Raw genomic sequence first — 14318 nt, 5'->3', positions numbered from 1 at the left:
GGTGTGTCTCTGTGTGTGTCTGAAAAGACGAGGAACAACTTTCTGAGCACTAAGCAGGAGGTGGAGAAGCTGATGAAGAGAGTGAGATCAGCAGATCAGGACCAGAAACCCCCCGGTCGCTTTACCATGGAGGGATACCTGTACGTCCAGGAGAAACGTGAGTTATATTTTTTTTCACTTGATCTCAACTAATTTAACAAGAGGTGAGGGTTTTCCAGCAATTCCAGACATGTATAGAAGAAAACACACAAAAGGAAGTTCTCACAACATGTAGAAGTGGTCCTAATCTAATGTTCTCACTGTTTTTATCAATTAACACGCTGAATTCTACAAATAAGGAACATATTTCTAAAAATAAGTGAATTATATAAATCTACTCACTTAATTTGATAGTTTGGATACATAAAGGCACAGATATATTCCACACATAGAATAATATGGCTCAAGAATAGTCACTAATCATCTTCTATGGAGTGTTGGGCTGTGCATTTGATGCACTATATTTGTTCACCCATCCAAATCATTGAACTCAGGTTCAACTCTCTTCTGTCTTCTGCAGTCTGCGTTTATTTGTATAATTTTTAGCATCCCTGCTTCCAGTTTTACCCTTATTTTTAGCGATCCATTTTTAAGCAAGCCTGGATGTGTAGACCCACAACAAGTTGAGTCAGAAAATTGAGTAAAACTGTGAATGATTTGGTCTGATTCAGTGAAAAGTCTACTTTTATTTAATTATGTTGTTTTCTTATTCTCCAAACATTTTGTGTTGAAAACACTTTTAATCTGCATCATTTTCGCAACCCACCTGTTACACTGCCAGTATCTTCTTGGGTGTTGGGTCCCCAGATTAAGAAATGATCTTTTTAATCTTTTTAATCGTTTTACTGTCAAAATCAACATCTTGACCTCATTTTCTTACTTTGAAATGCCACTGAAATCAATCAAATCCTCACAGCAATGCTCCAAAATCAAGTATATTATCTTCTCTAGGCAGTAGAGACAGTTCCCCCAATAAACAAGCAAGAAAAACTGTTTTAATACCCTTGAGAAAGAGAGAGGAATTGTGAAAGAGAGAGAAAGATATATGGCATAGTGAGAAAGATAGACACTTCGTCACTGTCAACCAGGGAAGACTTTCTACTAGATTTTATTTTGTACATTGCTGTGAGGATTTGGTTGCGCTCAGCAACAAAAGCATTTGTTAGTAAGGTCAGAATGTTGGATGATCATCATTTATCAATACCCCTCTCTTTCTCTCTCTCTCTCTAAATGTCTCTCTTTCTTAATGTGCCTTTCTCAATACATATCTCTTTCTCTCTCTTTCACATTACAGCTTTCTCTCTATCTCTTTTTTCTTTGAATACCTCTCTCTTGCTCTCTCTTTCTCAATGTCTCTCTTTCTCAATAAGCTTTTCTCAATACATATCTCTCTTCTTTCACAATACATCTCTCTCTAATTCGTTGAAAACCTCTCTCTTTCTCGCTCTTTCTCAATGTCTCTTTCTCAATAGCCCCTCCCTCTCTCTCTCTCTCTCTCTCTCTCTCTCTCTCTCTCTCTCTCTCTCTCTCAATGTCTATCTTTCTCAATATGCCTTTCTCAATACATACTGTATCTCTTTCTCTCTCTTTCACAATACATATCTCTCTCTTTCTCTCTCTAGTTCTTTGAATACCTCTCTCTCTATCACTCTCTTTCTCAAAGCCTTTTTCTCAATACTCGTCTGTCTCTCCCTCTCTCTCTCTTTCTCTCTCAGTGCCAGAGGACAGGAAAATCATCATTTTTCAGAGCGCTGTGTTTGGTCACGGTTATAGTCAACAACTGACGAGCTGCAGTTTCTCAGGCTTCAGTAAGGGCAGCGTCTCGCTCACGCCTCGCCCCGCGTGGCCAGAGTGCATTTCACTCAGCTTTGATGTGTCTGTCCTTTCATCTGTTTTAATTCTCCTCACTGCAGCCCTTTTAAGCTGGCATCTCAGCTTTCATGTGCCCTCAAACAGCACAGGAAATGCCAAAATAAGAGCTTTATCTGAAGGGCTAAACATTGATTTATGTGGCTTGATTATGAGTGTACTTTTAGATGCGTCTCTGTTGGACCAGATCCTGGGAAAGAGAAAGACTGACCCCTGCTGGGGAGCTTGTTTATGTACAATACCAGCACCCTTTACTGGGCCAGTGTAACACTCAAATAAAAGCAGGGTTGAAAATTACCAGGTTTAAGTCCTTACTGACATAGTGTTTCTGGTTTATATTAATAATTCAATACACTGGGTGAATATGTATCCAAATCTGTGGTTAATTTGAGAAATAAATGGATTTGTGTAGGTATTTGTAGGCAGTTGACAATATGTCATATATCGTAATACCAAAATTGTTTTTTTTTTTTTTTTTACTATAATATTGTTTTTGTTTACTGTACATTATTGATTGGTGACTTTAAATAGGGATTTTGTTTTGTTAATATATTTTTATTGTTTTTTTTTCCTTTTTTCAAAGAACAGGAACATACAGACACAAATTAAAACACCATGAATAACCCAACACACTTTGCACACACCCCTCCATCAAGAGTTAAAAAAAATTGATGAAATATCCGTAGAATATATATATATAGCAGTTACTATGTAACAAATACCCATTCTTATTATTAAAACATAGCCTCTCTAAATTCCTTAAGACCCTCCCCCAATTAGACTTACTTAAGTTACTGCTTCATTACAGAAAATCTGCAGTGAACATATTGGTTCCCTGTCCCTGCTGAAGAAAAGCATCCCCACAGCATGATGCTGCCGCCACCATGCTTCACAGTGGGGATGGTGTGTTCAGGGTGTTGAACAGTGTTATTTTTTTTTCTTCCACACATAGCTCTTTACATTTAGGTCAAAAAGTTCACCTTTGTGTCATCTGACCACATGTTTGCTGTGTCTTCTACATGGCTTGTGGCAAACTAAAGCAGCGCTTCTTATTTATTTTTTTTTTGTTTACGATAGTTTTTTTTTTTTTTTTTTTTTTTGCCACTCTTCCATAAAGGCCAGATTTGTTGAGTGCACGATTTATAGTTGTCCTGTGGACAGATTCTCCCACCAGTGAAACTATGGATTTCTTCAGCGCCTCCAGAGTGACCAGTGCTCACCTTCTTCAGTCTGTCAGTTTGGGTGATCGGCCAAGTCATAGTTTGGGTTTACAGTTGTAGAATACTTTTTTTATATTTTTTGGATGATGGATTGAACAGTGCCCCTTGGGATGCTTAAAGCTTGGGATACATGTTTTTATAACCTAACCCTGCTTTAAACTTCTCCAAAACATTATTACTGACCTGTCTGGTGAGTTCCTTGGTCTTCATGATGCTGTTTGTTCACTAGTGTTCTCTAGCAAACCACTGAGGCCTTCACAGAACAGCTGTGTGTATATTTATACTAAGACTAAATCACACACAGCTGCATTTTACCTTTGTGGTAGATAAAACACTATTAAAGCACTGTTAGATACTGGTGATTTCTGTTTATTACAGGACCTCTGGGCTGCACATGGACTCGACATTACTGCACCTATGAGAAGGAGGACAAGAGCTTTACCATGACCAACACTGAAGCCAAGGCCACAGCTAAACAGGTGAGAAAATAATAAAAAAAAAACTGACTGAAGCTTTGAATTCAGGCTCAGGCACACTTACTGCCTTTATTTTACGTCTTATCATGTTTTATCTACAGAACGGAGTGGTGCTGAACCCGACAGAGACGTTTAAGCTGAAGTCCTGTATCCGGAGGAAAACCGACTCCATTGATAAACGATTCTGTTTTGATATCGAGGTGGTGGAGAGGTGATTAATCTTTCATCTTCATCAGATCATCTGGAAAAAAATATATATATAACCTACCATTTATAGCATGTCATGCACTGACATGCCAAAAGTCATGGGACACGACTCAATGCTAGTTCCTGTCCGATAGCATTTGGCATGTGAGTGTATATAACTTCTACCTCCTGCACTCTTCTAATCTCAGCCTAAAAGCTCTGAAGCTTCAATCACACTAGAACAGTATTTAACTTACACTATATGTCCAAACATTTTGTGAAAACCCTTATGATAAAAGCATTTAGCTGCTTTAAGTTGCACCCAAGCTCCATTCAATACTTTGAATGGAATAAGTTGGGGTACAGATCATCCTTCAACATTCTGACCTCACTAATGCTCTTGTCACTAAATGCAAACAATATCTAGTAGGAACGTTTTTATTATTTTATATATATACTTTTTTTAATACCAATAAATTCAGAAAAAAAAACAATAAATTAGCAGTTATATCAGTATCAGTATGTACAGTACATATTTACACACTGTTTAAATGATAATTTCCTTCATTTTGTAAATTTGCTGTTACTATACCTTCCTCAAATTTGAATTCACAGTGAAACTTCATATTTCATACTTAAATTGAAAAATATGGCAACCTCCATTAGTTTCAGTGATTTTGGCTGAAAGAATTGTAGTATTATTCTGAGTATTTGACTGTGTATCAGTTAGTGTGACTGTGTCTTCAGAGCAGCTGAGATATTTCTGATGTTCTGCATGATCTGTGTGTTGTTGTTTTTTTTCCTGTTTCTCTGCTGTACACTGTTCCTGTTTGTGCACTTTACTTTAACTGACTTTAAAATTGTTTTCCGTCCTACTGTATCAGGGGCAAACATATACAATACCTACAAAAAACAGCTATTTGTGCATAGAGTGTCAGTCAGAAGTCACACATAAACTAGAATCATCTTCATCATCTGAATTATTCCAATACGTTGATAGTTCAGCAATTTTTTAATAATAAGATGTGACAGACATTTATTTAATTTATTAGCAAAACGAAATATTTTTAGGTCAAGCGTGTTGATTGGTTTCACTGATAAATGGTTAAAACAGGGGGTTTTGTTGTCAAAGATCCTGTTTTAACCATTTATTAATGAAACCAATCAACAAACTTGACCTAAAAAATATTTTGGACCATCTATAAGTAAAGCAGCCACTATATATGCAACCAAAAGAATGGAGAAAGTTATTTAACTTACTGACATTGTATTTTATTGATTAAAACTCTTTAACTTTTTCTTATGACTACAGTAGCTATCTACCTATTAACCGCGAATGATATCACTTGATAAAAATACATAAAACAGCAAAAAAAACATAGAAATAATCTAGTAAATATAGTCTTAGGTCATATCTGTAAAAAAAAAAATGTATAATGAGAAATATAGCAATCCCAAATCCCAAAACAGAACTGTATGGAATGAAAATAGAAAAGATTCACTTGATTGACTTGTGATTAAAGTCACTATGAACTCTGCTTAACTTAATTTTATCATCATCAAATCATTATTATTTTTATTCACATCAGTACTAGCTTTACGAGCCCTGAATTGGCTCTTTTCACTTTTTCGCAGCCTGTAATAAAGAAAATGATATTGTATATAATTGTATATTAATTAGGGCTGTCAACGTTAAAGCGTTAAAGCACGCTGTTAATTTGGACTCAGTAACGTGTTACTAGTTTTTTAACACAAGTTAATTAAGGCACCAAGGCACACACACGCACGCGCATGCGTACACACACACGCACACCCACACCACACACCCGCACTCCTGCACTGCACTGCTCCTCATCTTTGATATTTTTTAAATATTCTAATTAAGTTCGAATTCAGAAATCCTCACAACCAATTTTACAGTCCAATTTATCATGCATTTTTCATTCCAGCACCCTATGTTGATTTTATCTGCCCTCAAACATACAAGTATATACAAGTAAATACTATTTTAATTGACACCACTAATATACATATAATTGCATTTTACATTTCTTACATTCATTATTTTATTTACATTTAAATATCCACTTTAATCATTTATGTCTGAAGAAAAACAAATGCGATTAATCGCAGTTAATCACAGAATTTTGTTGTGATTAATCGGATTACATTTTTTAATCGATTGACACCAGTAATATTAATAAATTAAATTAGATTTATCAGATAAAATATACATTATTTTAGCTTCATACTGTCTGCAATCAAACAGAAGTCAAAGTAAATGTTACCACGAAGCATACTATCCCCTTTATTTATTTATATTTCTATTATTATTCTAATATTACTTCAATTTAATTTTATGTATATTATGTCTTTTATTCTTCATTTTTTCTTCATTTGGGGTTGCCCAAGCGTGGGTGGATGAGGCCAGATCATGTACAAATTAATTTCTTTATTTTCTAGAAGTAGGCTGAATGAAATGACTTTCTTTTTCTAATCAAACATTTTTATTTTATATATATAAAGCATGTTGGATTTAAATTGGATTTACCCAGGCACTCTGGTGTGTGTATATGTTTGCCCTCTCAGTGTAAGATAGCTCCTGTTTCTCTGATAAACGATGTACCGTGTGCATTCTTCCCTGTCTCTGTGTTTATGTCGACGTAGAAATGCAGTCTATCGTGGAACTCTTTTCAGACCGCTGCAATTTTTCTGTAAAGTCCGGTATGTGACCCGCTGAACGCTGGTTCTGAGCGGCTGCATGTCTGAGCGCATGAGCACTGCTTTTAAATCCATTCACCCCCTTCCTCCCTCCCTCCCTCCCTCCCTCCCTCCCATCCTCCCATCCTTTCACCCTGACCAAACTCCTGTTTACGCTTTCCATTCGTTTTGTAATCCAACTGACTCCACATAATCATAATCATCCACTACCCAGTAATTCTGGAGGGGCGGGAGCGGCACGGCTCAGAAATCTGCTGGAGTGATGTCCAGTCACCTGTGATTGCTGTGTGATGGTTTAATTTAAACTAAAGTGGCTCTGCTGATTTCTGAAGACCCACACAATCCTCACTTCACATCACAGCTTAAAAAAACTGCTTTTATTCAGATTCTAAGCAACACGAAACAGGAAAGGCTGCAGCCCACACAGTGAGGTGTTAAATCAGGGGCAGGAAAAGATTTTTAAAAAGTATTTTGCGATGAAAATATGAGCTTTTTTCTTGGAAAAGATGTTTAATAACAATGCTTAGACTTCGATGTGCACCAATGACTGAAGAGTAAACTCTTAAAACATGGTCTAAACATCCAAGGACTCACATTCACACACATTCATAAAACGTTTTTTTTTTTTTTAAACGTTAGAGCCACTGTGGTGCCAGTCTTATTCAGATCTCCAGAGTCCCTGAGAGCAAGTCCGAGTTAACTGGCTAGTCGGACGTCTGAGCAAATTCTTAATTCTTTTAATCTCTCATCTGAGTCAGATCTTGAGTCTTTCTGGGCAACATCTGTAAGGTCTTGAGTCCTGCTAGTGGGAATCTGAATCAGGTCTGGAATCTCCAGGGCCCAAGTCTCAAGTCTCACACGTTAGGGTGAACTCTGACTACTCAGAGACTCTAGGGAGTCTCGATACTAGAGAAAAATAGAAACTAGACTCAAAATATGACTACTGCAGCACCCTGGGTACTTGCATTTAGAGATTCTAGACTTAACAAGTTTCTCTAGACACCAGAAAATTGATTCAGATTTACTCATGACCTGATTTAATATTTGCCGCCCAGATTCAAGATAGATTCAAACTAAGATTTGAACTCCAGAGACTTAAGACCTGACTCAGATTTTCTTAGGGACTTAGCTCAAAATTTCCCTCAGAGATTCAAGACTCATAAAGTCAACTTGGACTTTCTGGAGTCATGATACATTAAACCCCTGCCCTAGAGACTTAAGACCTGACTCAGATTTGCTCTCTAGAGACTCAGATTCCTTAGAAACTTAGTTTAGATTTTCCCTCAGAGATTTAAGACTCATAATGTCAACTTGGACTTTCTGGATTCCTGATACCTTAAACCCCTGCCCTAGAGACTTAAGACCTGACTCAGATTTGCTCTCCAGAGACTCAGATTCCTTAGAAACTCAAGAACTCAGAACTTCCCCCAGAGATTCGAAACTCATATAGTCAACCTGGACTCCTAGAGCCCTGTTACCTAACTTAAACCAACGCACTAGAGACCTGAGACCTTACCCTGAAGGTACCTTGACTTAAGACTTAAGACCTGACTCAGGTTTGCTCACCAGAAACTCAAGACCTAACTAAGGTTTGCTGACCAGAGACTCAACACCTGACTTACATTTGCACTCCAGACACTCAGTCAACATGGACTTTCTATTAGTCCTGATACCTAATTAAACTCATACCCTAGAGAGCCAAGCCCTTACTCAGACCTGGGCTCATAGAGTCTTACTTTAGACCATCAGTTCAGACAGTTCAGTACCCATTGTGCAAAAACAAGAAATGGACAACAGCAAGGTAGGTGTTTCAGATAAAGTGACCAAAGAGTGTGAACAATACATGGCTTCATTCTAACAGCCAGCTGCTGGCTTTATCACTCACCCTCACCATGTAGTGCGCTATAATCCCATACAGCCTGTTTTTAGCTTTTAGAGTGAGTTTCTGCAGCCCTGTAGTGGCCTGTGGATGGTGATAATGATCGTGAACTAGTCCTAACTTCAGCAGTGTGTTGAATAATGCCAGCACTTTCACTGATGTGTGAATTTTGGTATGCGATGTGTGCAGTTCACTTGCACGAATCTGCTGCACCAATGTATGCATTTATTTATGAAGTAATCCTGTACTGTGCACTAGTATATCTATTGTATGGGATATAACCATCTAAATGTGTTTAATAGTATTTTTATTGAGTTTTTTGTAAACAGTTTTTCTACAGTTTTTCTGTAGTAAATATGTTTTATATCAATTACCAAAGTATTAATATTTAGTGGGATTAAATGTAAGGGTTTTTAGTATTTTATTAAATTTTTACAAATATATTTATACTAGAAAATGCATATTTTATAAAACAGTAATACTGATTTTAAGGGTTTTAGTGGACTTTTCTTTTGTTTTCCATCCATTTTCAGGACCCACCCCTTTTTTTAAGCCTGTCCCAGCAGTTTTAAATCATTGCTGCTTTGCTAGATGAGTGTTAGAGCCCTTATCTAGCAGCAAGATGGCCTGGGTTCAAATATCGTGTCCTGCATTATTTTCAGTTTGAAAATTGAGTTGGCTCTCAGTCTTTTCTACTCTTCCCTTTGGACCTATTAACTGCTTCTACTCCTGGTAGCTCACCCAGTTAGGAGGCTGCGCTGTGAACCATAAGACCTGGGTTTGACCCCCTTTCTGGATGAGCCCTTACAAAACTTAATTAATTTAAATTCCACTCAGTTTTTTCTTTGGAAACTAGTGCAGTGATACCAGTAGAAGGGTGATATGTTTCTTTTTCTTGGTCAGGAGTCAGGGGTCATGCATCTTCATTTTGGACCAGCTGCAGGTAGAACAAGATGCAGTAGTCATTATAGTTGCATGTACTGTATATAGCCATTTTCAGGTCTTTAAAAAATAGAAGATTCTTCTGAGAAGATACCAGCATTTCTTGAGCTTTTTGAGCTTTTTTCTTAAATTTTGCAGCCGAAATTCTGGAAAGATAGTGTTTAAGCAGCTGTGCTCGTATCTACAAAACAATAGTATTTATGAGGTTTTCAATCTGGATTTTTACAAAACCATAGCACTGAAACAGCTTTACCTAGAGTAACTAATGATTTACTGTCTGCACTTGATAGGAATTAAATTAATCTGCCCTCACCTGGTTCAGATCGTATCTGAGAGATCGATACCAGTGTGTTTATTTAAATAATAAATGCTCTTATCAGTCTAGAGTAAAATATGGTGTCCCTCAAGGATCAATACTGGGTCCACTACTCTTTACCCTTTCTTTACATGTTACTGCTGGGTAAAATCATCCATAGGCATGCTCAACCCAATGAGGACCTCTGTGTAAATCAAATAACAGACTGCATTAAATAGATTAAGAATTGGATGACACAAAACTTTCTCTTACTTAAGTCTGATAAGACTGAGGTCCTTCTGTTAGGTCCTAATATTGACAAAAACATAAATGTTAATACTGTAGACATAGACGGTCTTGGTTTCTTCCTCTTAATGTAAGGGAGTTTTCCCTTGCCACAATAATTGGCATCTATGTGGTGCTGCTCATAAGAGGCATGGACCTGTTTTTTACAACTTTTGTTGTAGAAAGTGATGTATAAATAAAATTGAATTGAATTGAATTAAATTAATAAACTCTTCCTCTACTCTACCTCAGCTCAGGATTTCCAAAGATAATATTGTCATAAACCTTACGACTGCAGGATGTCTTTTCGTAAAAGTTACATTGCTCCATTTCCCCATCTGAAACTAATCCCCTCCAAATAAGCTTCAGACTTCCAAAAAAGTCAGTTAATTGCTTGCATTTGGGCTCATTTGATAAATTTGTATTATCTACTAATTTGACTTGTTCAGGGGTTATCTTTTAGTCAGTGCTGGTAGGAACAGGCTGTACAATCCAGAGCAGATCAGAATAAATACATATCATTTTTCGGTCTTCAGAATAACAGTCTGTATCTGAGGAAGTGATGAGTTGCTGAATTGTACTAATGAGTGCTCTGCTGTCTGCAGGCATGGAATCGTAACCCTGCAGGCCCTGTCTGAGTCTAACCGGAGGCTCTGGCTGGAGGCGATGGACGGCAAAGAGCCGGTAAGAGATTTTCAGAGAGTTCAGCCATTATGATTAACGTCTAGATGAAGACACCGTATCAGTTGTCCAGTAACGAACACAGAATTTTGACTGCCATAGAGATTTTACAGAATATGACAGCGATGTATTCTTACTTTAACACATAGAAATAGAGCTTATCGAAAACTCCCACCAAGCTGTAGAGTAGTGAAAGCTGTGATTTCAGTGTTGTGTGGAGCTTTATGCTTACTATATATAGTAAACTACCCAATTCATAAAAATACATTTAACACTAGATTATACATTTTCATATATTGATAAAGTGTTGCTGGTCAAGCTTGGTTGTCTAGAATGGTCGGGTTTATCATACTTGTTGGCCATCAGAACACCATTAAACTCAGACAAAAACCTACTCTATTTTAGTCTAAATCTAACATATTTTTTGCAAATTGAACAACTTGAACTGCCCCTTATAATTTTTTAGCATGGCTTTCGGGATTTCTTTGCATTAAATGCAGCATTACACAGAATTTTTAAACTCGCCTTTAAAGGACACATATTTTACACATACTTTTCTGGACAAGCTGAGAGATACAGCATATGACTCTGGATACACAGTGTTACGCAGTGCTAGAGAGATATGACATACACCGCTTCACCATAGGATGCCGAGCCTGGAGTAGCACACATAAAGAAGAAAATCTCTCTGTTAAAAAAACGACAAAATGCTGTATTAAACATTACTTTTAGCTTTTTAACCATATGAGAAATAATCGTCTCATCGCTGTGTCTCTTATGTCTTTTCTTTGTAGATCTACAACCTCCCGGCCATCCTGAGCAAGAAGGAGGAGAGTGAGTACCTCGGCTCTTCACGTTTTCTCCGTTTTTCATCACATTTGTAATTCATGCAGAGGAACGTTTAATATTTAATAAGTTTCACTTCTTCTGAAACCCTTTCTGTCGGGATTAGACCTCGTGCCCGTGCTCATCACTCCGCTAAAGCAGGTTTAATAGACAGCCGTGATCAGACACGCAGTCCGCAGGCCCTCGTTCAAATTATTCATTCAGACAGTGCACCATGCCGCTGCTGTTCAATCTTTAACATTAAGAGTTTTACACCAGGAGAGCTTCTCCTCCGAGTGCCCTGAAAGTTAAATATGGCAAAGATTTCCAATTTCTTCATTTATTTTCCAATTTGGAATGCCAATAACCCCACCCAATCATTAGATCTCCTATTACTAGCCTTGCTTCCAACAGTAGGTTCCTGAAGGCTAGGGCATGCCTCCTCTGATACATGTGAAGTCAGACTCCGCCTCTTGCTGCCTGATGTAGCATCACCAGGAATCATCACAGCATGCTCAGAGGAAAGCACCAGATCCCCAGCTCTGGTACATCAGATAACAGACGTCTGTGCCGGCTATCATCATAAAGGTGATGGATTGATGAGGGGAGAGATCGCCACCTATTGTACCCATCCAGAGGGAGCATGTCCTACTGTGCTCTCTCGGACTCCGGCTGCTGATGGAGAAGCAGCATGATCCAGGATTCAAACCGGTGGTGCTCAGATAATAGGGGCTGCACCTTATTCTGCTGGACTACTCAGAGCCCTAAACCTCTTCCACTAGCCTCCTCTACTGTATTTTCTTCTTTCTCTCTCTCTTTTTCTTCTATCTATCTTCATACCCTCCGCATTCACTGTTTCCCATTCTGTGTCTTCCGTGTGCTTTTCATCCAACAGCCCATCTGAACGAGGCCGGATTTAACTTTGTGAAGAAGTGCATACGCATGGTGGAGATGAGGGGTGAGTAAAAGGGTGGGGGCGGAGTGTGGGGGATTGGTGTGGGCGGAGTTAGAGGCTGTGTTTTTTTCCATTCAGTCATTTCCTCTTCTGAGTACTGTGACTGTTATTCTGACCTATAAATGATAATGATGTGAATGAGCCTCTGTTTAGAAAACTGCTAAGATTACCCCCTCTCTCTCTCTCTCTCTCTCTCTCTCTTTCTTCTTTTTCCCTGAATATTTTTTGTCCCTCTATTCCCCTGTATTTTTGCCCCCTTTATTTATATTTTCTCGCCCTCTTTTCTCTTTCTTTTGCACCTGTCTTTCTGTCCTTCCGATTCTCTCTATATATTTATTTTTCTCTTTCACTGACCTTTATTTCTCTTTTTTCCATCCTTTTTATCTCTTGACTTCTTTTTCCATATATCTTTCCCTATGTCTTTCATCCTGTCTCTTCTCTTCTGTTCTCTTCTCTTTTCTTCTGCATTTTCTTTCTTCTTTGGTTTACATTCGTTCTCTCCATTTCCCATTTTCTCTGATATTGATTCTCTTTCCATTTTCCACTTTTGCTGCATTTCTTTCTCACACTTGTTCCCACTCTTTCTCTTTCTCTCTCTCTCTCTCTCTCTCTCTCTCTCTCTCCCTCTCTCCCTCTCTCCCGCTCTTTCTCACACACTCCCCCTCTCTCTTCCCTCTCTCTTCTGTCTCTTTCACATAATATTTCCCTCTCTGTCTCACTCTCACACAACTCTCTCACACACATTTTCCTCCTCTCTCTCTCTCTCTCTCTCTCTCTCTCTCTCTCTCTCTCTCTGTATTAGGGATCAGTACTATGGGGCTGTACCGGATAGGAGGGGTCAACTCTAAAGTTCAGAAGCTGATGACCACCGTCTTCTGTAAGCCTCTCCCTCTTCCTTTATCTTTTCTACTGTAACTAACATTACCTTTATCTCACGCAATGTTATTTAACATAAGTTCATTACTATGATTAATTTGAGAGTAAATTTGTCTCTGTGCTTATACCGTTCAGAACCTGTGCAGCATCTCTGTTGGATCTCATGTCCTCTGCTAATCTTAATAAATTAATATTCTTCAAAGAAGCAAAAGCTGTGTACTGTGTTGAATCGTGACCAAATGTTACCAAATATACTGAGAGGCTTTTATATAAATCATCCATCTTGCAGCACCTAAAGCCCCAGCAGACATGGACCTCGATCCTGATATGTGGGACAATAAGACCATCACCAGTGGACTGAAGAATTACCTCAGGTCAGATTCCTCCTGCCTACTGTTTTTACACTGACCACTAGCTAACGTTAGTCCCTATTAGTGGACCCTACCAGATGGCTGAGAAGTACAGAGAGAGAAACCGATGCTGTATTCAGGTTGTAATTTCTCTCTGTGTCCACCAGGTGTCTCTCTGAGCCTATCATGACCTACAAGCTTCATGAAGACTTCATCATGGCTGCCAGTAAGTCAAAATATAGGCTGATTGTATCTCTGCAGTCCCACGCTCGTGTTTGGCCTGCAGGGTAATTTAAGACTAATTGTGATATGTGTTTATGGCAGGAGGCTGAATAAAGCCTATAAGTGGTCGGATATTTCTTGGAATCATGTAACCACAGCTCTGAGGTTATTGTAAAGCAGTGGTTCACAAACAAGTCATTTTACAGGAACACATTTGGGTCAGTGTCAGAAAAAAATACTTAAGATACTTTTAAATCCTTTTATATATTTAATACCTTAAATTTTTTGACAATTTGTCATATTTACTTTACCAGTCAAAGGTTTGGACAAACACCTTCTCATTTAATATATATATATATATATATATATATATATATATATATATATATATATATATATATATATATATATATATATATATATTTATTTATTTATTTATTTAGTGCTGGACAGTGACAGGGTGGACAGTGATTGGAGGACAGTGACAGGGTGGACAG

At 38.0% G+C, this 14318-nt stretch overlaps 1 protein-coding gene across 3 annotated transcripts in view; it reads left to right on the top strand.

Moving 5' to 3' along the window:
• LOC103025495 (rho GTPase-activating protein 42) overlaps nucleotides 1-14318 on the top strand; it is a 165044-nt gene that overhangs the window by 125642 nt on the left and 25084 nt on the right. For 2 of the 3 annotated variants that reach the window (XM_049483736.1, XM_049483734.1), the window contains 10 exons: nucleotides 28-157; nucleotides 3507-3607; nucleotides 3706-3815; nucleotides 6458-6514; nucleotides 10518-10596; nucleotides 11388-11427; nucleotides 12314-12376; nucleotides 13176-13250; nucleotides 13539-13623; nucleotides 13767-13825. In XM_049483736.1, the coding sequence (XP_049339693.1) occupies nucleotides 28-157; nucleotides 3507-3607; nucleotides 3706-3815; nucleotides 6458-6514; nucleotides 10518-10596; nucleotides 11388-11427; nucleotides 12314-12376; nucleotides 13176-13250; nucleotides 13539-13623; nucleotides 13767-13825 (799 nt within the window). The remainder of the gene's footprint in view (nucleotides 1-27; nucleotides 158-3506; nucleotides 3608-3705; nucleotides 3816-6457; nucleotides 6515-10517; nucleotides 10597-11387; nucleotides 11428-12313; nucleotides 12377-13175; nucleotides 13251-13538; nucleotides 13624-13766; nucleotides 13826-14318) is intronic. The other variant, XM_049483735.1, reaches the window with a different exon arrangement.

The sequence above is a fragment of the Astyanax mexicanus genome, chromosome 9, assembly GCF_023375975.1.
Source record: "Astyanax mexicanus isolate ESR-SI-001 chromosome 9, AstMex3_surface, whole genome shotgun sequence".
Lineage (NCBI taxonomy): Eukaryota > Metazoa > Chordata > Actinopteri > Characiformes > Acestrorhamphidae > Astyanax > Astyanax mexicanus.
Note: the sequence above shows the minus strand (reverse complement) of the source record. Positions and strands in the feature narration are given on the sequence as shown.